A 25,267-nucleotide genomic window follows, 5' to 3' on the forward strand; every position below is an offset into this window, starting at 1 on the left:
AAACCGAGAGAACCTCCCATGAAAGGACAAAAGTACCCATGATATGTATCGGGTTTCCCCTCCCCCGATTCTCAATGGCACCGTCCGCATATGCACTATAGCAACCATCCAGGTGTGAACGACTGAACCACGCAGCCTCGTATGACCATTTAGTGAAGCCCAAGTCACTGCAATTGTCACGTTTTGTATCTTATAGTGAGTGGACTGATCATCATACCGTCCTCATTTCGTATGTTAAACGTTGCATTCCAACGATTGAGACAACAACAACACAAAAGTGCTCGTGTGCACGTGAGTCTTACGCACAACGTTACCCGATAGCGCCCTTTCATGCAGGCCGGGTCCTAGTTCGGCAGGTCGTACCACACTGGGATGGCTTCTTTTGTCTCACAGTGGAGGGGCCGATCATTTCACATTCACACGACGTGCACTGTGCTCTCAGCGATGGTGTTGTGAACAAATTTATGAACCATAATAGTGCACTTACATACAAGAGGTGTGTTGTGAGTCTTCCAGTACCGAAAACGTCTCTGTTGCTATATTTGTGAACAAACTCAGATATCACGTGATGTCACAAACGATCAGACCCCAATGAACACAGGACATTTGAGAAGAGCAGCCATTAAAGTAGCCAGGTCCCGAATTTGCCACCGATCCTCTTCGTAAACTGCCAGTTTAAGCTTGTCCTTCTACATTTTATTGTGACATTTGGTAAGAATTCTATAATCTAGTATCTGCGTGACACACGTCAGGACCATGGTGGGTGGGTGGCAGGTGGTTCTTTTGCTGACAGTTCTCCGTGGGACAGGTGCGCAAGGTGAGCAGCCGCCATCTTTGTTTAGACAAATTTTACCAACATACTTTACAAGTACCAAGGTCGTCTGTATAGTCGAACACGGATAGTACCAGTTCTTCTTTTTGTTTTATAAAACATTTGGGGCGAGTTTTGAGCCCATGACGGGTACATAAGCAACAGATGTTGTATCACTGGTACTGTGGCATCGGAAAGAATCTGATATGTTCATTCTTTCTGTTCTGTTTACCGTACGGTTTATTTGTGCATAAACACAATGAAGGTTTTGTTCTGTACATCGCATAACTTCCTACCCGGGAACCTCTAGTGTATTTTTCGACCTTTTGCAGGTCTGACGGACTTGTATATAAGCATGTAATTTCAGTGTACGAATTTCCACGTCTTTTACATTACAGCATAATACGCGCTATTGTTTGACACGTCGTATGAAATAAAGCTCACTACCGCCTGTGACCTTAACTGACCCCAGCGCTGAAGATGCCATGAAGTGTTCTCCCTATATGTAGTCTATTCCTATTAGGGCGTCTGTCAACTTCACTAAATGCAAATTGTTTGGTATCCTAGCGTTGATAACAGTACTAGTGCGTTGTAGATTTTCGCATACAAAATGACCTCTTTTGATTAGCCCCATTCCTGGCGGTCATTGCAGAACACTGATCATTCCTTTTGATTTAGCTGATTTTTTCATGGATTTACTATATTTAACTGAAAAAATAGGCTCTTCGGTGATTTGAGGAACTCATTTTTTGTATATTTGTGCTCTTGACACTTGTTTTGTTCTGGGGTCCTAAGATACCCCTTCTTAAAGCCTAGGGTTCTCTCAACGATATTATGTATTGGTTGATCTCTGACAGTGCCAGCTGGATATGAAGGCTGTTATGTGGACCAAGCGGTGCGAAACTTCCCCCACGAGGAGAAATGGGACGGACAGCTCACCAACGCCCGGTGTGTGAGCCACTGTAGGGACAAGGGATACCCTTATGCAGGTAGCCATTCGTGATGAAACTCACACATTGACAAAATGTAGAAAGAAAAACTTGCTAAAACTGTTAAGCATTGAAGAAGGCTGAAGTTTGTATATACCAGGGTGGCCTGTTTTTAAGAATCATTCTTTTTTATTGTTTTGCATGTGTCTACGTATGTAATAGATAAGTAGCGCATTTTTCAAAGTACCATGTTTATAGACACACGCAATTCAGCCTGGCCTATATGGCTGCTATGGTGTTTTGATGAATAAAACTTTCATTAATTCCAATACAAACATGGAAAATGTATATAAGGTAGATGTGTGATTTCTTGAAACCTATCTTCTGTAGTTGATTGCACAGCAAACTACTTCGATGTGATTTGAGATTGATTTCAGCGAATCTGTCACGCTTGAATAGCAAAGAATTTTGTTTTTTCAACCAGCAACGGAGTTCACGTTCCAGTGTTTCTGTGGGACTGACGCTCAGTTCAACACGCTGCCGGCCGCCGTGCCTGACTGGGAGTGTAGCACAGACTGTACCGGCAACAGCGGGGAGAAGTGTGGAGGACCCTGGAGGATGTCCGTGTACGCGGTAGTGGGTGCGTTTAAAGTTAATGACATTATCACTTCCAATGAAAGCTCATCTGTGTTGGTAAAATCCACAATGGTAAAGTTCTACTTTGATCCAACACAAAGGGAACTCATTATTACTAGTACTGTCACAATTCTAGAATTACAATTGTTCCCGACATTTTTGGGCTTCTTAGCCATTTGCTGATGGGGAGATCCCTGTAACAGCTCCCTTTCAAATTGCAGACATGATCGATTATCCAAGTGACATTTTTAGAGATGATGTAGCCACTTCATAGACTTTTAAGTCATTAACATACAATCTGTTGGTCAGAGGAAGACTTGCAACCATACAATTCAGATATTATTTGACATTACCTATGCACAACATTGCTCATGAACATACGTGTAAATCTTCTTCCCCTTACAACGCATGCAGCTCTGAAAAACGAAATCCGGTTGGTTGGTGGAGGCAAAGAGGAAGAAGGACGTGTGGAAGTCCGTGCGTACAACACCAAAGACTGGGGGACCGTCTGTAGCACCGGCTTCGACATGGACGACGCCAGAGTCGCCTGCAACATGCTGGGGCTGGGCGACCCTGAGTTCGTGCGCGACACCAGCTACTTCGGACAAGGTAAAGGCGTCCTCGGAGTCCCTTTCCACGGCTACAACAGACGGCGAATTGGCGACCAAAAATCTCATTTGAAGTAGTTCAGACTAAGACGTGTATTTTGTGCGTATGGTGTTTTTTGCTGTCTTTAAATTTTGCATCAGTGATTTTTATATTCAATTTTTCAAATCATAGACCATAAAAATGTCATTTTGGCGATCAACAGTCGCCATAAAGTAAAGGGGACCTAGACAAACCCATCTCTATATTTCTAGATGACTGTCATAAAAGATAGATATGCTCATTGTCGCACCATTTCCTAATGTTGAATTTTGATGAATGTTACAGGTACAGGAGCGATCAAGATGGCGAACCTGGACTGTGGAGGGCACGAGAGCAGCCTGTTCGACTGTAGCTACAATGGCCCCGGGAGTCACAGCTGTAGTCATGGTGAAGACGTCGGCATCGTCTGCGGAGGAGGTAAAGATGTGTTGACTTGAAACAGAACGTACGGAACTGTATTGTGTCATAATCATTTCTTTGTCTTTTCTCTCGCTCTCTCTCAAAATATATCAGATGCTAACACAGGTTTTATCTTTGTGTCTTTGACAGTCCTGAGTGCTGGAGCCATCGTTGGGATCGTCTTCGGCGTGTTGATCTTCCTCGTCATCGTGCTGACCGTCACCATCATCTGCTGTCAGAAGAACAAGACTCCCGGCAGGGTGCTAGGCCCGGCTCCACCGGCAGGTGGCGCTCCCACGGTGGTCACCAGCAACGTGATGTACCCCGCCGCTGGCAACGCCACGTACATACAGCAGGGTGTGGCGTACCCCATGCAGTCTATGCAACCTGTGCAGCCTGTACAGCCTGTGCTGTACGCGCAGCCCAACCAACCTCCTGCACAGTTCACGCCCGTCCCTCAGGCTTACGACCAGGCGGCGAAGCCACCCGCTGTTTAGCCCTTTTTTTCAATAGACTCTACCGAAGTCCACATGAAATCCGTGATGACCATTTTTTTGTCTTTTTAGTGGATCTCAATCTGTTCATATCAATCAGAAAGCCAGACTGACACTTTAGCTTATACTATGAAATAGGTAAAAAGATGGTCTTGATGCTCTGTGCTGCTCAGATTGCCAACTGAACTTTTTTCGATGGATTAGTCTGTCGATGCCCCTACTTCAATCGGCCATGACTGGTGATTTAATGATGCTGTATATCGATGATTGGACACTTTTGTGATCTTCTTATTCCAGATCTTCTTATACGCAACGTCGGCAAGTTGAGCATTTATAGCCATATTGGATTCTAGGGGACACTTTTTAATGTTAGACCTGTCCTAGACCTTCTTGTACACAGCAAGTTGAGTTGAGAATTTATAGCCATATTGGATTTATTCTATGCAGTTATGTGTTTAGCGTGGAGTGCAGTTGTGCAGCAGCTAACCCCGCCCGACAGGGACTACGGATGATAATGTGTTTAAAAATATCAATATACTCGAAAATAATGTTTTTTGCTTGGGATTTTGCAAGGTGTTGTTTAGAACATGTACGAGTATAAACATATGACGGTTGTGCTGGTCATACAGTGAAATACTGATGAAACGTTAAGGATTTGTTGTGTATGTAAAAGTCGCAGAGTTGTTTATATTCAAAGATATCAATAACGTTTTACGTATACCTTGTACAGTTTTAAAAAAATTATCTACTCAGATAATATATTATAACATTTATACGTGTTGTAGGTTTTATTATCAAAGCACTCGGTGATGTACATTTTATTAGACACATCAGGATGTACATAAAATTCAGGTTGAGTTTGTATTTTCATGATGCCATATGCACACCAATATACGCCAATGTACATGTAAGGTGTATCATGACTTTGTCAACCACGGTTTTGTGTGTGCGTAACCGCTAAAATCACTGACAAAAATAGCATGTGGAACATTAATTTTGAAGTATTCGTATGCCATCCATTTGCATTGCTGAATAATAAAAGAAACTTGTCAACCGTCGCGTGGACTTCCTTTGTGTCGGACGAGATGTAGCAAAGTGCCCTGGGTACAAGTTTTGGAAGTGAGCTGAGAACGAGATCGGTGTGTTCTAGAACCTATTGTTGCTACGCACCAGTAAAATAAACAGACATTCCATCAACGTTGCTTCAACAACAATATCCTGGTTATTTCGTATAGTCCAACGTTACCCCTGACTTTTGAAGCACGAGTAGTTTTCATATTTGAGCAGATGTAACAGGAATATGTAGTTGAATTGTTCGTGTTCCAAACAGCATGTATTAAGTTAACAGTATCATGTGAGTGAGCTGTCATATGGCACATGCCATGGCGACCATAAAAATTACCATTCTCATATTGTTTACGTTCCTGAGTGGAAAAGGTGCGCTTGGTGAGTAAATGGGATTCAATTGTGTTGCAGTTGCAAATGTACTCTCTATTGTAGCTGTAACTTTCTGTCATTTTTGTGTTGTGCTTTTTATTATCTATTCACATGTATCTAAAGAGTATCAGGCAAAAAGCACATACATATATAACGCCTTCTACTTTAACTTGTTACTTGGACTTCATATATTCGAATGCTGTTCTTGTGCTGTATCTGCAGGAGGGTACTCGTACATGGGCTGTTACGCCGACAGTGACGCCCGTGTGCTGCCCTACGTGGAAAATTGGGACCTTTTCCAAACGACCTCCAAGTGTGTCGACCATTGCAGGAACAGTGGATACGAATACGCAGGTGAATTACCTTGTTTTGTCTAATTGCTTTTAAATTGGCAATCTCTTCTGGGCAATGAATAGCCTGGGTACCATCCTACTTGTATGCCGGGGCTCCCACACTCGCTTCCCTAAGAAGTACTTCTTAGGGAAGCGAGTGTGGGAGCCCCGGCATACAGGTAGGATGGTACCCAGGCTAGGCAATGAACTAAGTTGGGAGTGACGTTGCTAGGATATGGGAGCGAACGTTGGCTTTGAAGTATGCAAAATGTGGTTTCATACTTTCTCTTGCCGTGCCCCGTCCATGACCTATCCGTTAAAACTCCTTCTAACATGTCTAACCAACCAGGAACAGAGTTCTCGTGGCAGTGCTTCTGCGGAACTGCCGGGAACTTCGCCAGCCTGGCGCCTGCCGTGTCTGACGGCGAGTGTAACATGGCCTGCCCGGGGAAGCCCTCTGAGAACTGTGGCAGCACCTGGAGGATTTCTATTTACGCAGCTCTGGGTACGTGTGGCAACGCGTCTTCCAAATGTCGTCTTGTAAGAAAAGACGTACCTACAACAAGTATTTTCTATTCATACAGTCTTCATTATTATTCTCTAATCACACAGAGTCGAGTGTTACTACTGTGCCAGTTGGCAAATCTCTCCATCATGGCATTGTTCACATGCCGCTGCATGACAGAACACATTGGTTTGTGGTTGTGAACTAAGTAATACCTCTTAGGCTTGAATAGTCCCAACGAAATTACCGAAAGCCTTCGCATATTACACAAAATATTTTCAGTGTGCATGTTTAGTACTTTAAGTAAGTCTTGCCCGAAATTCACCATAGGATTCATTCTAACGACCAAACTATTGATATCTACCATTGGTCTATATAAACAATTGTGGTTGCTGGGTTTCTCACGTTTGTTACGTACAATCTACACAGCGCTTTCGAACGAGGTTCGGCTGGTTGGAGGGTTGGAGTCCTCTGAAGGCCGTTTGGAAGTGCGAGTGATCAACACCGTGAACTGGGGAACCGTCTGCAGCCAGGGCTTCGACATGAACGACCTTTGGGTCGCCTGCCGAATGCTCGAGCTCGGACCACCGATCAACTTCACCGGAGATACCACGTACTTTGGACAAGGTGACCAAGTCTTTCTTTGGATAAGAAATGCCATTCTTTGTTCGAAGATCATTTGACTATCAAGCTCATGGGAAAAACGTCAAGTCTGGTAAGTGCAGTGTTACGTGTTTTCAAAGCTGCTCTCATAATCATTAGAGCAGCTTCATGACCACAGCCTTGCCGCCTTAATCTTACTGTAAAAATGGATTGTTTTGTTACTTATACGGATATCCTACTATCTCTCAATATATAATAGGTACAGGGGAGATCGAAATGGCCAACTTAGAGTGCTCTGGGCACGAGCACAGCCTATTCTCGTGTCCATACGAGAGCGCTGGAAATCACAACTGCACTCACAGCAGTGACGTCGGCGTCCAGTGTGTAGAAGGTAAGATAGACTATCTTGAATACCAGCAGCATTAATCGGAAATCGTATATCTTAACCCTTTAACCGTATACAGTAGGTATATTGGAATTAAAAAAAAAACAATTCGCGTTTCAGAACTACAGCATGAACCGAATCTTCCATATAACTTAATACACGTTTTCAAGTTTGCAGCCTGGGACTCAAAGCCATATTAGTTCGACCACCCACGTTTCACAGCTTTGGGTTTGTTACAGTGAATTGAACGTTTCTGCTGAATTTGAACACGAAGTGTGACTACACGCTCAGCAGCCAACGTGAATTAGTGACACTTGCTTTCTGGACCCTTACAGAAGAGGACGATGAAGGAGGCATTGGCCTCGTGATCGGTATCTTCAGCGGTTTTGGAGTCGCTTTTAGTGCAGGCGGCGCTTGTGTCTGTTGGTATCAGAATTACAGAGCTCGCCGGGCTAGGCAACACCAAGCTGACCAAGCCCGGCGGCAGATGGAGATGATGCAGTATGCACATGGCCAGTACACCCAGCAACCGCCTGCACAGGGCCAATACGGCCCGGAACCAACCCAGTATGGCCAGTATACCCAGCCACCGACCCAGCCACCGCCCCAATATGGCCTGTACAGCCAGCCACCGACCCAGTATGGCCTGTACAGCCAGCCACCGACCCAGCCGCCGCCCCAGTATGGACAGTACACCCAGCAACCGACCCAGTATGGCCAGTAAACCCAGGCATCTACCCAGTGTGGTACACCCGCCACCCAGTAGTACACCCAGTGAGACGTGCACTGAGCAGCTATACTGTGTTCCTAATAACATTGCTTTATTGAGAACATACATTTCCTCAATATTATCCACAGAACACAAATGGAATTGTTGTTGCTTCTAACAATAAACAATACCAACACAACATCAAGTTTGCCATTCATATATGCGTTCCCACAAAACAGACTCTTATTCCCCTCTGATACATTCATTAAAATCAATTGCCTGGCGACTATATCGGCCGAATATCTAGTCTCAATTTCACATCTCAATCTTAGCGCAACACCAGTGGCTCCGCCCGTGAGGCGTCGCCAAAAATATAAGCCAAGGTAGTCTCGAGATCTATTTACAGCTGGATGAAGGTCATGCCTCTCCAGAAAGTAAATAATCCGCTTTCTCGCGGGCATGAATATTTGATGAGCCGTGACAGGAGCTGGTTCACACAAACAATACCTTATTATAGGCATGACGACATATCGCTTGTCACGCCCTGCAGAATGTTGACCCGAACCTCGTCAGCTGTATCCATAGCAACCAGGTAAAACAGACAAAGTGAATTTACGATCCAATCCCTTGATCAATGCAAGCATATAAAAGCGTTCCATTGTTTGCTGAAGCTGTGGTTAACTCAGTTAATGCTGGAAAGGCGTTTTTGCAAGACGATAGGGGATATTTAGAGGTGTGGGACCAGTGCCTTTGTCTCCAATTTGTGCATGTTCAAACTTGAAGACTGTTCTTGTCAATAGACTTGATGATATTACCTGGTCGATTTCAGTACGAGAAAGCCTTTTGATCTACGAATATAGACAAAATATGTTTTCGCTATAATACTTGAAGCATACATGACATACTTCAAACTGTGACAAACAATACAGGATATATCAATTTTTTGTCATGTCTTATATTATTTCGATCGAAACGACATAATATAAGATTACAGTGGGTGGATTATTGTGTTTAGATATTAGGGATGGGCCGTTTGTTTCCTTCATGGTTGTCCTGGTGCTAACCACACGGGATCAATCGTTTCACTCGCTGAGTGGATGTGACATCGTTTGAATCAATGTATACAACTCAGACACTAAACATATACATAAGAAATATACATAATTTAATATGGCACCACGAGTTCTTGTATGTAAATAATCTTTTCAAAACTGTTTAAAGTTAAAGTAGAAAAGGACGAGACCCAGTGCCTTGTTAATTAACGCTTTGTCCCTTGGGAACTATCAGTTTGTTCGACTGTCGACTTGTCTGACCCGAGGATTGTTCCGCCTAACATCTTGTACCTGTTATGACATTTGATACATGGAATGGTTTAAAAGCCCGATGTGAGATAAGGGGCGCGCTACCCCGCGCCATGGCGCACTTCTGGACGGTGTGTCAGTGCCTGGCAGTCCTGAGCTGGGCAGGTGTGCTGGGACAAGGTTACCCAACAGGTACGTGGCCGCCATATTTGTCTGTACAACCATGCCATCGATCTCGTGTCGCACTTCCTCTTTCCTCACGCGAGGCTAGGCATGGCCACTCACCGTTTATACGGCTATCAGTAGTACCATGGCTTGCCCAGAAGATAAAGTAGAAGATTTAAATGAATTGTGTAACATGGGAAGTTTACATAATATGGATGCAGAAAGTATGTCTTTTTATATTAGACTTTGCCCCGTATCATTGCAGAGTAAAGAGTAATATTTATGGTGCCGGCGGCTAGTACTTTGTACGTTGTCATTAGTCCATTTGTTGACATTTTCACACAAGCTGCAAACAAAGTGTGAAGTAAGAGACACTAGTACTATCCACAAAATGTTAATTGTAGCTTCTAATTCAGTTCATGTTTGCTTTGTAGGTACGTCGACTCTCTCCCTATGACGTAGTTGCATATTCAACTCACTGTTGTTGGAATTCTCTAATATTTGAAGGATAATAATCCAGCAATTAGTGTATCTCACGTCTCCTTCGTGTGTCTGACCTCCTGAAATACTTAATCCTCAAATAGACTAGGAAAACCTTTCTTAGCCTTATATGGTTATATTGACCGTCAACTTGTAAGGCTAGACGACACAAGACACTGCCATATACTTACTAGTACTTTTAAGCTAAACTCCGTTCGAATACCAGTATCTATACACTTTGTTGATTAGCTAACTTGGTTAATGTATCTTTACAGCTTACATGCGTTATAACTGTGGATCGTCCATTGACGTGTCAAACACTGGCTACATCTCGTGGAGTACAGGAAGCTACGGCAACAATGTCGACTGTTACGTCGTCATGTTGGCGCCCACTGACTCAGTCATCTCTCTACAGGTAGGGCCTTTAGCGAAAAAAATATACTTACTAGAAAGGTAACATTTGCAAGGCAAATGCATAATGTTTACCTGGTCTGCTCTGTTAATTCTGACTCAAACACATTCGTATATATGGTCAGACAGGAATTTAAATCCCTCCTGCTATAAAATTGCAACATGATCTAATCTAATTATTTTTTGCACGCAGTTTCCGAACGTCAACATTGAAGGTAGTTCGAGTTGCATCGACTACTTGTACGTGTACGACGGAGAGTACTACAGCTGGCCTGGATTCGACTCAGCTTCCTACGTCTGCAACAGCAACATACCAAGCGTGCTCTTATCGACAGGAAACTATCTCACCCTGAGGTTAAAAACGGACGGCTCGATCACTGGGTCCTTCCAAGTTCTGTACTCGGTCCTCGCGATCGGCTCCATTCCGCGTAAGTTGCCTCCTTTCTTCTACGTCTTGTAAGAAGGCACTTAAATTGGCAATGCATGGCATGAACAAGAATCATACCATGGAAATTTGATAACCAAAAGTCACGAATACAACTTCTAGATATCAAATTTTAGAGCAATAATGATTAGTACTTGATGAGATTTATATCTGATAGTGATGAAGCTGAAACGTAATATCCAAGCAGATTCCGTAGGAAAAAGTGAGCCCATATTGGCCTCCTGTAACCATTAGCCGCCCCACGATGGTTAGAGGAGGCCAATATACATGTGTAGACTCCCCACATAATCTGCTTGAAGTTTAGTTGAAACGCGGTGAGTTTGCAGTAGGTAGAGTACTTTTTGACGAGAGCTGTTTTCACTGAAGCTACCACAGCGGAGTCCAGCAGAATTCGACTTGTTGGCGGCTCCACCAGCTATGAAGGTCGTTTGGAGGTCCGGCCAGCCGACAGTTACGACTGGGGGACGGTCTGTGACGACTCCTTCGGCGCAGCAGACGCCGAAGTCGCCTGTCGGACGCTCGGGTACCAAACCGCCCTAGAGTATCGTGGTTCGGCAGCTTTTGGTCAAGGTAAAATATCTTTGTCTTGTGTTTTTGAGAAAGATAGTTGTAAAGTTGCACAGCGTTGTTGATTTGGGAAGTGGTTCATCCCAACTTAGGAGAGTAAATATCACACATAAACATGTGCAGTTTACTTATTTGTGGGTACATATGGGTAGTTTCAGCTGAGTTCATGATTTGGCTTTGAGCCATTTGATGCTAAGTGGTAGGATTTAGTTGTATTTACTTTAAAATTATACATGGATCCTCGGTGCAGGTTCCGGGCAAATCTACATGGATGACCTTGGATGCTCTGGGAGCGAGAGTAGTTTGTTCGACTGCTCGTACTCAGGGTGGGGAGTGCATAATTGTGGCCATGGTGAAGACGTAGGTGTCGTCTGTTCCTCATCAGGTATGTAATATATAGTATTCATTTTGTCTGGAATCTAATAGATATGGTTTTACCGGTCACAAAGCCAATTTTGAAATTTATTTGGCGGCATATTAGATCCACATGATCTCGTGCAATTCAAAAGAATTATAAAATTCTCATTCTCATTCTCACAATGCTCATGTGCAAATGACGTGAAACGTACGTGACATCCTGTCACGCTCAGGTAGTCATCTAAGGATTTCGTGTGACGAACTAACTTTAGCACTTGTTTAATGTAAACTAGGTATACATTATTAAAGATATATTGACTACGAGTCAGTAGCAGCCATACACATGTATATTGTACCATGAACGCACCGGTATATATTATATATATACCTTACATTTTAGTCGATATCGTGTGGCGTGTGTGTTACGTTCAAGACACCAACTTTGGCAAAAGGCCCTAGAAGTCCCAAATAGATTATCATATCGCTTCCTACAGCGGTTTCCAGTCGGATCCGACTGGTTGGCGGCTCCACCATCTATGAAGGCCGCGTGGAGGTCCGGCCAGTCGACAGCTACACCTGGGGAACTGTCTGTGACGATAATTTCGACATCCTGGACGCCACCGTCGTCTGTAGGTCTCTGGGGTATTCTGGTGCCCTGGAGTACCGCGGCTCCGCAAGTTTCGGCCAAGGTGACTTTTTGTTATTTTTTATCGAATAGCTTTCAGTGTGATTTGATAACGTACATTGAACCTGAAGCTATCAGCGCACACTATTGTTAGCTGGCTCTGGTTTCAACCGTCTTTTTTATTGGATAGTTTGAGTTCGTCTCAAATGTGGCAATATTATCACAGAATTGCAATATCATATTGCTATACGACGGCAATGATGTAATACTTGTTACATTGTTTTATGTACGTACAGGCTCCGGTCCGATCTACATGGATGACCTTGCGTGCACTGGGAGCGAGAGTAGTTTGTTTTCCTGCTCGTACTCAGGGTGGGGAGTTGAGAACTGCGGCCACAGTGAGGATGCTGGTGTGGTGTGCGATAGTTCAGGTAAACTGGACTTCAGTTGTAAAGTCTGATGTCACTAGTCGGTTCATTTTGATAACTAATGGTTCATTTTGATAATGATAACAATTCTTTAGCATGTAGATATTTCGTTTAATCGTCCATCAAACTACTAGAAAAGGAGTAATAGAACATTGAATTGAAACCCTATGCTAACCCGGTGCAGGTATAACAACAAGCCCAGGAGGGACGGGTGACTCCGACAGGGTCCGGCTGGTGGGCGGGACAGCTGCGAGTGAGGGCCGCCTGGAGGTCCGGCCGGAGTACGGGTACGCCTGGGGGACCGTCTGTGACGACGACTTCGGCATGGCGGACGCTAACGTCGTCTGTAGGATGCTGGGATACTCCGGGGCCAACCGAGTCCGCGGCAGTGCCTATTATGGGCGAGGTATGGGGGTGTTTGGTGCTACTACAAGGAAATGTTTTCCTTTGAAAAGTGGGTTCTTTATAAGCCAAGTATGTAGTAATAAAAATGCAAGAAAAAAGCATTCAATGTTGCATACATTTGTACGTCATCAATGCAAAGTTTCTAAACTTTGGAAACTACAATTTCCAATATTGTGTCCGTTTTAAGTTCTGGAAAGGAGACAACTACATTTTTTCTGCCTGATTACTAATCACAATGAGCCTGTCATTGGTTACTCGTCTTTCTGACCAAAACATCATTTTTTTTGCTCCAGGATCTGGCGACATCTACATGGATAACGTTGACTGCTCTGGGAGCGAGAGCAGCTTGTTCGACTGCTCGTACCCAGGATGGGGGATTGAGAACTGCGGCCACAGTGAAGACGTCGGGATTGAATGCAGCACGTCAGGTAACAAACATGACTTTTTGTTCAAAGCTCGGATACATAATGTATGTGATATACTTTCGTTGAAATTGTATTGTCTGGGATAAACCAACATTTTACGCATCTAAACAACATTTATCTATCGCCCTCTCATATTTTTGAGTCAGAGTGTAACGTTAACTCATAGAGGTAGAAGGATAACCTCCTTGGTTACGTTAACCAGACTAGATATCGGTGTTACATGTACTAACACTTACTAACAATCGTGGCCATGGTGTGTACGAAATAGCTAATATCACATGTAATGTGGTGTATTTTTCTAGATACATCACTGAGTGGCGGCGCCATCGCTGGCATAGTCATCGGTGTGCTCGGGAGCATCACTCTCCTGGCTACTCTAATCGCCTGTGCCTGCAAAAGCAGCAGCTCGAGCAGCAGCAGCGCCACCAACCGGGTCATACCCGCAACGCATGGTCATCAGAACATCACCATGACGGCCAACACCATCGTGCACCAGCCCACTGTGGTCAACCAGAACCCGGCTTACAATCCTCACTACAACCCTCAGCAGATTTCCACCGTGTACCAGCCTTACCCCCAACCCCCGCAGTACCCCCCTCCCCCTGCGTACACGGATGCCCTGGGTATGCCGACACAGCCTCCGGGAGGAAACAGGCCACAGTTGCCGCCGCTTTCTGCACAGCTGTACCCTCCCAGTGATCCTGCCTATCCCCCTACATACATACCACCACAACAGTCTGTACCGTACTCTGGTGCTGTGCCTCCAGTACAACAACCGGCGCTCTAGTCTTCCTCCTCTTGCATTTTATTCTTCAGTAGTTGAATGTCTAATACATGTATCATGAATCGTACTAATGCTGAGGTCACATTTCCAACCCGGGGCCCGGCCGGGCAGTCTTATTGAATGAAAAGTACGATATAAAAGACAAGGAAACACAGAAAAGTTTTAGATGATAATCACGGGCACTATTTCTGTATATTCTTGATATAAATTGTTGGTTTTTCGTTCATATAAACAGCCCGGCCGGGCCCCGGTTTGGAAATGTGACCTAGGCATAAGCAGGATATATCCGAGGATCAGTAATTGGTACAAAATCATATACAATGCCTTCAAGTTACAGCTGTGACTAGTAAAACTAGCAAGGTACTGTAGGTCTCTGTCAGCAATAGAAGATTACATTATTTCCATGACCGTATGTATCGAAAACGTCATTGCATTGGAACGTACAGTTTATTAGTCACGAAATTATGAGTAACGGAGAGTGTGTTCATAACTTGAAGATAGTCTGCTTAGATAATAACCATGTGAAACTAAGCACTCAGCGCCATTCACTGTAATGCCTTGTACATACCAAATGATTCTCCAAAGGAGTGTGCCTAACATAGCCTGGGTAAACTATTAAGGATGGTGGCATTCAGGCTATGCTGCAAACTGTATAGTAACGCCACACGTAAAAACTCTAGTTTTGTACACAAAGCTAAATGTGTGTGTATATATATTCGGTTTGATAGTGTCAAAACACTGTGTGCCTGAGATCGCTGGAATAAAAGTCTTTGAGAGATAGATGCTTACTTATATTTACTAAAATCTACAAACAGGAACAACTGTTTTATATTAACCACTCAGTCAACTTGCACCCAGAAGCTCAATTTTAAAGGGAGACAAAACTTTCTCGCATAATAAAGGCATGTCACTTATCTCCAAGCAGTGGTTGAAGGTAGGATGATAACTTTTCTGACTGTTCCATATTTTAACCAATCCTTAAAGGTCCGTCACAAACCGTTCCGATTTTCCCTCACACGTCTGCTTGGAGATGGGTTAAAAATCACGGCATTCGTGTCTATAGAACTATGGGTCACGTGTGCATAATTTCTTTCCATGACGTCACGCGTGTGAACATTTGTTTATTTAAAAGGAATAATCAGGTATATCTATTACCTCAACAAACGATATATTACTTATTCACTCACTCGATTACAGTAAGGCACAAAGGCGCAAATACTAGTAGGTAAAGCACACCAACTCGCTTGCTAAAAAAAGCTTTGCAACCACAAAAGCATGTGACATACTCTCGACATAATGGCTGTGTTTTGCTTGGTATCCATCCGTCGGAAAGACTGTTGACACGGTAAATAAGACGACACGCCTTACAATAATCCGCATGGGGTACAGTCTGTCAACAGGTACTCAGTTGTGACATGTCCCTTACGGTTGGCATGGTGTTAAGTGGTGGGGGCAACCATTTCTCCCAAGGGGGGTTGCAGAAATTCAACATAACATATTTTCTTCTTAAAATTTTGGACCTTAAGAGGGCATCAAAAGGTTTTTTAAGTTTATTTTTTTTACACTCCACGGAACAAAGATCTAACACTAAGCCCTCTCTACTAAAATCTATTAGTGCCCACCACACCCACACCGCTGTTGAATAGGACATTCCTACTACTACTCATCCGTTACTCTCCGTTGATCGTACAATAAGTGGGTCAGAGTTTTAAAGTTGTTTTATTTTGTCACCCCCATGATGTGAACAACAGCGTTTTAACGAACGTTTGTCGTCATGTGGACTCTACTACTGATGCTGCCACTCCTGTGTGCGACAGGTGTGATCGGATACAACTATCAGACAGGTGAGTAGTCGCCATCTTTGTTCCCGGCTGACACTGGATATTGGTTGCATCTAGACATGATTTTCAACACAATGTGAATATTACAACGTTCTTTATCTATGCTCAGCTGATAGGCACTTTGTGTATAGATCGACACTGAGTCAATGTTTAGTCGGTTAATCTGTTCGCTGTATAGACGAAACTGAGCAGTTAAGAAGACCAGAAACGACAAAAACAGTGTACATTCTCTCTGCCTTGATATTGATGGACCCCCCCCCCGTTAACCCAATGTAAATTTGCTTGTATGAGGTAGAAGCCCAGAGTACGTTGAGGGTCGTCTTCAATGATGGCCATTTGTAGGGTGAGGGTCAATCATAAATTATTTACCGAATAAGCCACGTGTGCCGTTTTGGTTCACAGATTACATGTCAGGCAATTGTGGGTCGTCTATATCCCTGTCGGACTCCGGCTTCATCTCATGGAGCTATTCTGGGGACTATGGGAACAACGAAGACTGCACGGTGGTCTTCTTTACTGACAACCCCAATACCGTCATCTCTCTGCAGGTAATGTCATGGTATACCTAGCACTCTAGCACAGTACTCTGTAGATCAATAGGTTTGTTTTGATTGGAAAAGTATGAAGAGTGTAAAAGTCCATGAAAATAAATTGATAGCCCATCGTTTCTAGTAACTTTCTACTGCCAAAAAGTAGCTATATAGTTTCATGAAACATGAAGCGTTGATTTTAAAACACTCATGATTGTTGTTGTTGATTTAAAAATCTTACAATGCAGTTTCTACAAGTCGACATCGAGAGTTGTATTGACCACCTGTACATCTACGATGGAGAGTATTACACCACGTCATTCGTCACTGCAAATGAAGACATCTGCAACAACAACATTCCCAGCGAGTTCATCTCCACCACCAACTACATAACCTTGCGGCTGACATCCGATGGGTCTGTGGGTGGAACGTTTAGGTTGTTGTACACACAGTACTTAAGAACAGGTACATTTGTACATTCTAATATTTTCAATAACTCTCACGTTTTCTCTTCATCCGTTTATAATTCGCTCAACCGTTTTGACGCAGCACAAAAAAGGAAAAAAAATTAAAGACGACATTGTCTCTAGCCAAGTCTGATAGAAACATCAATCACCACCCACTATTTTAGTTCTTGGTGTCAAAGTTATCATTATTTTTGTCTGACAAGAAGTTGTGAGACATGTAGAATACTTTCCTTTTGTACAGGCGACGCCGATAGAATCCGTCTCGTGGGCGGAACAGGTCCTCACGAAGGCCTTGTGGAGGTCAGGTTGTCCGGGAGCAGCGACTGGGGCACGGTCTGTGACGACAATTTTGACACAGACGAGGCTTACGTGGTCTGCAGGACACTTGGATACTCCGGCGCCGTTCGCACTACCACGGAATTCGGTCAAGGTATTAAATGACGTCTTCCTGGTGCTTGTTGAGCTATACATGGTTGTTTGAAACTCGCATCTATTATTGTGTATTGGTGATATGTACGCCACACTAAAGATTGGCGTTAAATCATCGTGACTTAAAGCTTGTTGAATGTAATTAAAACTCATCACGCAATTCTGTCTTAATCCATATAATGGACGAAAACCACTAGAGGGGGTGGCGTGGCGTGTTTTACTGTTAACATTTGCTATCCAGATGACCTTTTTTTTAAACATGATGTTTGATGAAGTCCACATTTCGTAGAGCGTTTTCCCTCGATGCACAATTGATATAATGCATTCGTAGTATGGCTTACATATATTGTTACAAAAGTATTTGTTTTTTTATATATACAGGTTCAGGCAACATCTACATGGATGACCTTAGATGCTCTGGGACCGAGAACAGCTTGTTTGATTGCCGGTACTCAGGGTGGGGAGTGCATAACTGTCGCCATAGTGAAGACATCGGTGTCGTTTGTTACACTTCAAGTAAGTGTAAATTTTGACTCAGGTCTTTGATATTAAGATTAAAAGTTCAATCTAGTTATTCAGTTTGTTTGTTTGTTTGGGTCGTTGTTCATGAAATACTTAGATTGCAAACGTTTACCATATCAGCAGTAAATGCAAACAGCAGCAAATCGCAATCTACTAGGTAATGTTAATGACTGAGGATGTCTAGGGGATATCGATTGCTACAGTTTTACTCACAAACGTCCTTTTATCACTTCACAGCGTTACCCACCTCACCCTGCAGCGCGGACTATTTTCACTGCAGCAACGGTTACTGCATCTCCTCCGCGCTGCAGTGCGATACCATCCTGAACTGTCCTGATGGAGGCGACGAGAACTGCGGTATGTGCTGCTTCTCATAGAATAACAAAATCCCTGTGTTTACATTCATTTCTAAAAAAAACACCATGTTTTCATGTCAATGTCAAGACCGAAAGTGAAATCTCCATATCCTCGAAGTTCAATTTTGCTTTCTCACTGCAGCGGACAGACTTCGTCTAGTCGGCGGTTCAGGTCCAAACGAAGGCCGCCTGGAGGTTCGACTTGAGGGCAGTTACACCTGGGGTACGGTTTGTGACGACCAGTTTGAGATCAATGACGCCCATGTAGCCTGCAGGATGCTGGGATACTCTGAAGCATCAGAAGTCCGTGATTCCGCACACTTCGGACAAGGTACGGCTGCTTTTGACTCCTCCTCTCAAGATTGATTACTCTTTCAGGAATGCAAAGTGATATGGCATGCATGGAGAATATATTCTGGTACAAAATAGAGATTAACGTTCATTAAAACGTGATCTGACATGATACTATGCTATAGGCTCGGGGGACATCTACATGGACGACGTTCAGTGTTCTGGGGACGAGAGCAGCCTGTTCGACTGCCCGTACGCAGGATGGGGAGTTCACAACTGTCGTCACCGCGAGGACGTCGGTATCGTCTGTGCCATCGCGGCCGCGGGTAAGATGATATTTCCGTTCTAAAAAGTTACTATACACTACCATTACAACATTCATTGTCGTCATCGAATGTCGCTTTGTATTGTTAGAAAAATTTTGCCTGGACGCTGGATCAGATAGCTGAAGAGGACTACTAGTGAGCGATTCAGCTGGAAAATTCCTGTAAGGCCATGTTGATTTGATTATATGGATGACATCCTCTGGGAACCCCAAAACTGATGCGCGCGTGCGAATAAAAAAAAGTTTTGCAAAAAAAAAAAGTTGCTTTCAATATGAAATCTAACGTTACGTGGTCATGAAGGTTGAACAAATGGCACAGAATATGTTATGGTGAATAATCTACTCTTCGAATTAATTTCTTTACATTTTTGTCTTTTTTCCATTGATTTTGGCAATCTACGGCATTGTTATCGTTTCTAAATGTTTTCCTTGCAACTTATGGTATATTTGTTGCTCATTTAGCAACTGTTTTGCACGATTTACAGTATGGTTGAAAAACTTTTTTTTTTTTGGAAACGGCCGAAAATTCATGCGCGCGCGGATGTCATCCATATAATCAAATCAACATGGCCTAAGTCCAATTTCTTGAGTTGGAGAAAAGTTCCGTTGTCTGATGATGGTAACAGTACTGATGATGTTGTTCTCAGGGCTCAGCGGCGGAGAGATTGCTGGGATCGTCATTGGCGTGCTGACAGGCATCGTCCTCTTAACACTCATCGTCCACAACTGCAACAAGAGCAGCTCAAACTCTTCTCCGTCCAGCCGGGTCGCTCCGAATAGGGTGTTGACGAACAACACCGTGGTGCAGAGGCCTAATACGGCCCCGCCCCAGCCCACCACGATGACGCAGGCTCCCCTGCCCCCGATACCTTCAGTGAACCAGCCTCCCCCACCCCCACAACAGTTCCCTCCCCCTCCGGCCTACAGCGCTGCCCTGGCCATGCCTGCACAGTCCCCGGGCGGCACCACACCTTACCCTGCCCCCTCCCCCAACCAGGACCCGGCGTATGCCCCTCAACCTCCACAAGGAGCCCAACTACACCCGTCTCCCGCCGTCCTGTACCCACCCCCGGATTTTTCATCCGTCCCCCCTCCGCCACATTACCTACCCCCTCTAGCCAACGCACCTCAACTGCCACCCGCCTATTAAATCTCTTTGTTCCTGTACATACAGTTAATGAACCTGATTCATCATTGGTCAATGCTCGCTTAATTTGTTGAACGGTTGTTTTCAAGTGTACCTTATACGACGTTTGTAAATACTGTATAAATGTGAAATGATATTTGGTTCAAATGCTGATTCAACTATTGTAGAAAACTATACGAGCGCTGATGTACGTAACATCATCGTCATAGGTACATACTGAACTGAGAGTTCTTTACAATTATCCCCAGTAGACTTATCGTCAAAGAAGAAGTAAAAGGGATTTACTTTTCTGTTCTGAACTGTTCTGTTGCATATGGTTATTAGGCCAATTTTTATATGATTGTGTATTTGTGAGCAACTTAATGCTTTTTGCGTGCTTGGCAAAGCCTTCTTTCCTGTTGAACACCAGATTAATTTGAAGAAGTGAGTAATTGTGATTAATTTGAAATAAAGTGCTATTTTTGCAATCTTGGTCTTGAATGTGTTTCATCAACACAATTATATATATGTAATGACAATGAACTTTATTGCATATGATCGATGGGAATTTCGGCCCTATTTTTGAAACACAAAAAAGCAGTCCCAGGCCTGGTACTCCAATAAATGTACGATCATAGCTTGTGTTATACCATGGAGTTAAAAGATGGTTATACCAAACTTTTCAGAGTTGGACTTCCTCCCTGTCCCACTTCTACAGAATCTTTCATGGGCGCTATTCAAAAAGAAATCTCTCAACTCGTCCAACAACTGAGAACGTGATCGAATTAACGCCCTCCCACGCTTCCGTCTCGATTACAATCCACACACACTGTACACGTCACCGCCATCTTCTGGCATAGTCACACAACTGTCACACCAAGGACATGTCCTTGGTCGCACCTACCTATAGCTAGTTCAGTGCCTAGAAGTGGTCAATTGGCTTTGCAATGAGCAACACAGCTACGGATATACATAATGCAATGTGATTGATAAACAACAATGGAGGTGAGGTCGACCGAAATTAAGTTTTTAGACAAATTTCTCGCTCTTGCAACTTGAAAGGCAAGAAGGTAGAAGTCAAGGGTCAGTTGACACCGACGCAGGTCAACTTGCCGTTGGTTAGTAACGACACAAAGCCTATGGTTGATTGGATTTCTCCCGGGCCCCACAGAGACAGTTCATTATGTAACAGAAGGTACCTTTCGGAGTTTCAAGAAGGCATAAGCACACGCTCTACGTTGTAGACACCTGACGTTAAGATGGCACGGTATCTGATTCTGCTCGTGTTTGCGACTTTGTTCCACAACTCGCTCCAATCAGGTATGTGGAATGTGTTGGTTATTAAGACTGAACCCCTAACAAGAAAACTGTTGTGTTTTTCGAGTGTTTTCGGTTGTGTTACTAGCCGTCAGTAAGACGAGTGTGTTGACCATTACTACGCCATGTTTTGCCATTATTTTAGGTTGCCAGACAGTCCGTATTTCTGGGTCCACAACGCACCAGACCAGCCGGATGACAACCTACACCATGACGGGACAGAATCACGACGGCCGGCCGGTGTATCAGAGCTCCCGTGGAGACTACCTGTACTACGCCACATCCGATTCAACCTGGAATGTTGGCAGCACCGTGGGGAGTACTACGGTGGGGATGTATCTTCGGGGCGACACCAGCTACTACGCTGACGACACGTCCGGCACATGGTATCTTTCCGCTGGCAGTGGCTTTCAGGCAGACAGTGGTGTGAGTGTCACGGGTACTTGTTCGACAGGTACAGGTAAGTAAGATCATTTCTACATTAATTTACTGTGAAACCTCTTGTGAGCAATGTAAGCTAAACAACACGAAGATGTGCTCTGTTCTGTTAACAGCGTTGACAAATGAGAGTTTTACAAATCTGCCGAATAGCAACAACAACAACAACAAAATCATTTTAGAAACTGCAGCAAGACAGAATCTTAATGTTTGAAGCTACCAATTTGGAAAAAAAATTAGTTTATTGTACCCAGTAACTCAATACTTTTTTTGTCCTGTGATACCATGCGTTCCTCTTTCGACCATCTGTAGCTATTTCTATATCGTATATGCTACGCTGTATACCTTGACTCAACATGGATATTCAAAATATCTCGAATCGATTATCATCGTACCCGATTTCTTGTTTTCCTAAGTTGACACGTCGGGGCTGAGCACCGGGGCCATCGTCGGTATCGTTGTCGGAGTCTTTGCGTTGGTGGTGGTGGTCGTAGGTGTTCTGTGCTGTGTTTTGTGCTGCGCCGCCTGTAAGAAAGGCGGGGCTGTAGCATCTGCACCACAAAACGTCAGTCATGCTGTACCTGCACCATCCGACCCACCACCGATGTATTCAGGCCCAGGCTACCCTCCACCCACAGGCCACCCTCCACCCCCTGGCGACACTTCTCAGGGCAGCCGTGGTCCATCAGACACAGTGTTGATCGTCGGTTTGGTTCGCATCAACAAAAATAATGACACTGATGATCAACAAAGTTCAACAACATGACAGTTTTCAAGCAGTCAAAAGCTGAAATCTGTTCAGCGGCACACTTTCCTTTGCTTGAAATGTTAGTTTCTTCCATACAAGTAAGTTCATGGGTTCATGCTGCCATTTTAGCTAAAGTTTATCAGATTGCCAGGGCAGATAACAGGACATAAAATTTCGCAAATTATCATAACTACTTGCGTGTGGATCAAATGGCTACATTCCATAAAGGTGCGTGAAGTTCATGCTTTTAGACAGAATAGAGAACTAGACAGCACATTTTGTACATTTTCGACTTGAGCTGCTTGCTTTATTTCAACAGAAACCTTCCGTTGAAGGTGAAGACATGTGATACGAAAAGTATTTTGTAAGTTACCTTTGTGAAAATTATGGCTGTATGTGGTGTCAATAAATTTTTGTCTGTTTCGACAAAAGCGTTATTTTTGCAGTTATTCATTTTTCTACAGGACACGTATAGACTATCAAACATTGTTATTAGAAAAAAATACCGAAAACTGTGATTAGCCCACTCGATTGTAAACACTTTATTAAAGACGTGTGCTAGCCCTTATTGTTTGAGTAATTAAGATATGTTAGGTTCTATTCGACATTAGGTCTTATTCAACACATTTATTTTATTGTTTGTTTCCTTATGTAGTTTGCCATGCATTGTACCATGTGCAATTGTGCAATAAAGTTCTATCTATACAATGTTGATATTGACTGCCGAGGTAAACAACGGGTGCAGTAGAACGCAAAAAAACAACAACTCATAATCAGTGCTGAGTCATTCTCTGTTCGAGACTTGTATAATTAAAAGAATATATATCAAGTTCGCCTGTCATGCCTAAAGGCGCCCTGCAAGTTCAGCTGTCTTGTTACGCAAATAGGCAGTCGTAGCATTGTCGGTGGTTGGTCCTACGTCGTCAAAATCGTGTGACGACCCACAGCTTAAGTGACCTCACCGTACTAGTATGTAAACATATCCTCTGTAGAGAGTGACAAGACGTCACAAGGAACGAAAGGTGCGTCGGTGTTGCGCGCTGTTGGCATGGTGATGTGTGACAGGGGCCAACCATTTCACCGTGGGGGTGTAGACATCGATACCCCTGCCCCTTTGTCTCGTTTGTCAAGGAGAAGACACCCGATACCGGCTCCTTTTTTTATGACCTGTAGAACAGTCGTGTCCACAATGACGCCTCAAGATGTGAGATTTGGACGTTTAAGACGGCGTTGTCACATAATCTAATACTTTTAAGTCCCGAGGAGGAGAGTTAAGGTACACTTCGCCATGTGGGCCCCGCTCCTGGTGCCGTTACTCCTGTGTGGGACAGGTGTGCTTGGGTACGACTATCAGACAGGTGAGTAGCCGCCATCTTTGTTCTGACAACAGCCTCACGGATGGACCGTGACGGCACATACAGTGTACTGCTTTCTGAAACATCTTTATCCTAAAATCAAGATCTGTTTTCCTCAAATTAGCCACTTTGCGGTGAACTGGGATGTCGGAAAAATTCTGTCATAGCTTGTGTACGTCTCGGTAATAAGGAATGGGTGTGTATACTTATATCGAAATTTCATTTATTTTGGTGGGGAGGGCTCCTGGTAACATTCCTGTCCGTGACTCAACCAGAGATGTCATCGGTTGGTCAGAATCGTACTGGCAAGTTAGAGGTTAGAAAATCGACAGGTTAGTTGCTACATACATGTATATCGAGTTTTCTAGTTCCATCTATTAACGTTCTTCCGGTATATGGCAAAAGTACTCGTTAATACAATGATTTAAAGCAGAACAGATCTAGACGTAAGTGCAACTATATACATGTATAGTGATCTTTACTTGTACCTAAAATTGTTCAGGTTCTGGTCCTTATCTGTATCCAAACAAACTAAAACTATGTTGGACATCATCTTTTTAGACTAAGGTGGGTAAATTCCATATCAAAGGATTTTGACAATTTTGAACTTGAAAATTATAAGCATTTTTAAATACGAGGACTCGTCGTTTGAGATTAGTGTTAATTCTCATACACATGTGAGTATAATGACAGTTGACTACATGTATAACTCACTCCGTTTCCAAAAAAAAAGTTTTCAACCATACTGTAAATCGTACAAAACAGTTGCAAAATGAGCAAAAATATACCGTAAGTTACAAAAAAAATAAGTAAAAACTATACCAATGTCGTAGAATTCCAAAATCAAACGAAATAGACGAAATTGTAAGGAAATGAACTTGATGATTAGATTATTCGCCAAACCATATTCTGTCCCATTTGTTCAACCCTTATGACCACGTAGATTTCATACTGAAAACAACTTTTTTTTTGCAAAACTTTTCTTTTATTCGCACGCGCGCATCAGTTTTGGGGCTCCCGGAGGATGTCATCCATATAATCAAATCAACATGGCCTTACAGAAAAAACATAGTCAACGAAGGCGGAGTGTCTGCTCCCCTCCCCCACTCTTTGCTACAAATGAGGTCAACATTAATATCCACGTCTAGTATACGCTTCTTGGATGAGAAGACCGTCTTGAATAATGGCTGTTTATAAAGTAAACGTTATATTGAGATGTGATTTCACTTCCATCACACATG

At 43.5% G+C, this 25,267-nt stretch overlaps 5 protein-coding genes across 6 annotated transcripts in view; all 5 read left to right on the plus strand.

Annotated features, from left to right (window-relative positions):
- Positions 1 to 592: 592 nt before the first annotated feature.
- Positions 593 to 19,241, plus strand: LOC109479788 (antigen WC1.1-like). 2 transcript variants are annotated; one of them, XR_002140799.1, is made up of 7 exons: positions 593 to 817; positions 1,669 to 1,800; positions 2,225 to 2,380; positions 2,791 to 2,985; positions 3,310 to 3,441; positions 3,574 to 4,829; positions 19,210 to 19,241. XR_002140799.1 is itself a non-coding variant. In XM_019781795.1 (6 exons), exons 1-6 carry the CDS (start codon positions 757 to 759, stop codon positions 3,918 to 3,920), a joined length of 1,023 nt encoding a protein of 340 aa, XP_019637354.1. In that variant the 5' UTR covers positions 593 to 756; the 3' UTR covers positions 3,921 to 4,970. The 2 variants fall into 2 exon arrangements, 1 of the variants encoding a protein (XP_019637354.1); XM_019781795.1 differs by lacking the exon at positions 19,210 to 19,241 and having other exon boundaries at positions 3,574 to 4,970.
- Positions 5,121 to 8,108, plus strand: LOC109479787 (scavenger receptor cysteine-rich type 1 protein M130-like). The gene is made up of 6 exons (XM_019781792.1): positions 5,121 to 5,363; positions 5,577 to 5,708; positions 6,036 to 6,191; positions 6,621 to 6,818; positions 7,054 to 7,185; positions 7,515 to 8,108. Exons 1-6 carry the CDS (start codon positions 5,288 to 5,290, stop codon positions 7,901 to 7,903), a joined length of 1,083 nt encoding a protein of 360 aa, XP_019637351.1. The 5' UTR covers positions 5,121 to 5,287; the 3' UTR covers positions 7,904 to 8,108.
- On the plus strand, positions 9,167 to 20,624 carry LOC109479815 (deleted in malignant brain tumors 1 protein-like). Its single transcript, XM_019781832.1, has 14 exons — positions 9,167 to 9,381; positions 10,110 to 10,249; positions 10,439 to 10,673; positions 11,057 to 11,260; positions 11,508 to 11,642; positions 12,109 to 12,303; positions 12,536 to 12,670; positions 12,852 to 13,073; positions 13,366 to 13,500; positions 17,361 to 17,549; positions 17,930 to 18,064; positions 18,569 to 18,757; positions 18,903 to 19,043; positions 19,690 to 20,624. Exons 1-14 carry the CDS (start codon positions 9,237 to 9,239, stop codon positions 20,190 to 20,192), a joined length of 2,703 nt encoding a protein of 900 aa, XP_019637391.1. The 5' UTR covers positions 9,167 to 9,236; the 3' UTR covers positions 20,193 to 20,624.
- A 509-nt stretch (positions 20,625 to 21,133) lies between these two features.
- Positions 21,134 to 23,089, plus strand: LOC109479803. Its single transcript, XM_019781820.1, has 3 exons — positions 21,134 to 21,488; positions 21,631 to 21,945; positions 22,340 to 23,089. The coding sequence occupies exons 1-3, from the start codon at positions 21,428 to 21,430 to the stop codon at positions 22,687 to 22,689; spliced, it is 726 nt and encodes a 241-aa protein (XP_019637379.1). The 5' UTR covers positions 21,134 to 21,427; the 3' UTR covers positions 22,690 to 23,089.
- Positions 23,090 to 23,782: 693 nt separating this feature from the next.
- Positions 23,783 to 25,267, plus strand: part of LOC109479647 — a 31,554-nt gene continuing 30,069 nt past the window's right edge. The window contains exon 1 of the mRNA XM_019781633.1: positions 23,783 to 24,029. Coding sequence (XP_019637192.1) covers positions 23,960 to 24,029 — 70 coding nt within the window. The 5' untranslated portion in view covers positions 23,783 to 23,959. The remainder of the gene's footprint in view (positions 24,030 to 25,267) is intronic.

This window comes from Branchiostoma belcheri, unplaced genomic scaffold (assembly GCF_001625305.1).
Source record: "Branchiostoma belcheri isolate BF01 breed outbred unplaced genomic scaffold, Haploidv18h27 scaffold5, whole genome shotgun sequence".
Taxonomy (NCBI): Eukaryota; Metazoa; Chordata; class Leptocardii; order Amphioxiformes; family Branchiostomatidae; genus Branchiostoma; species Branchiostoma belcheri.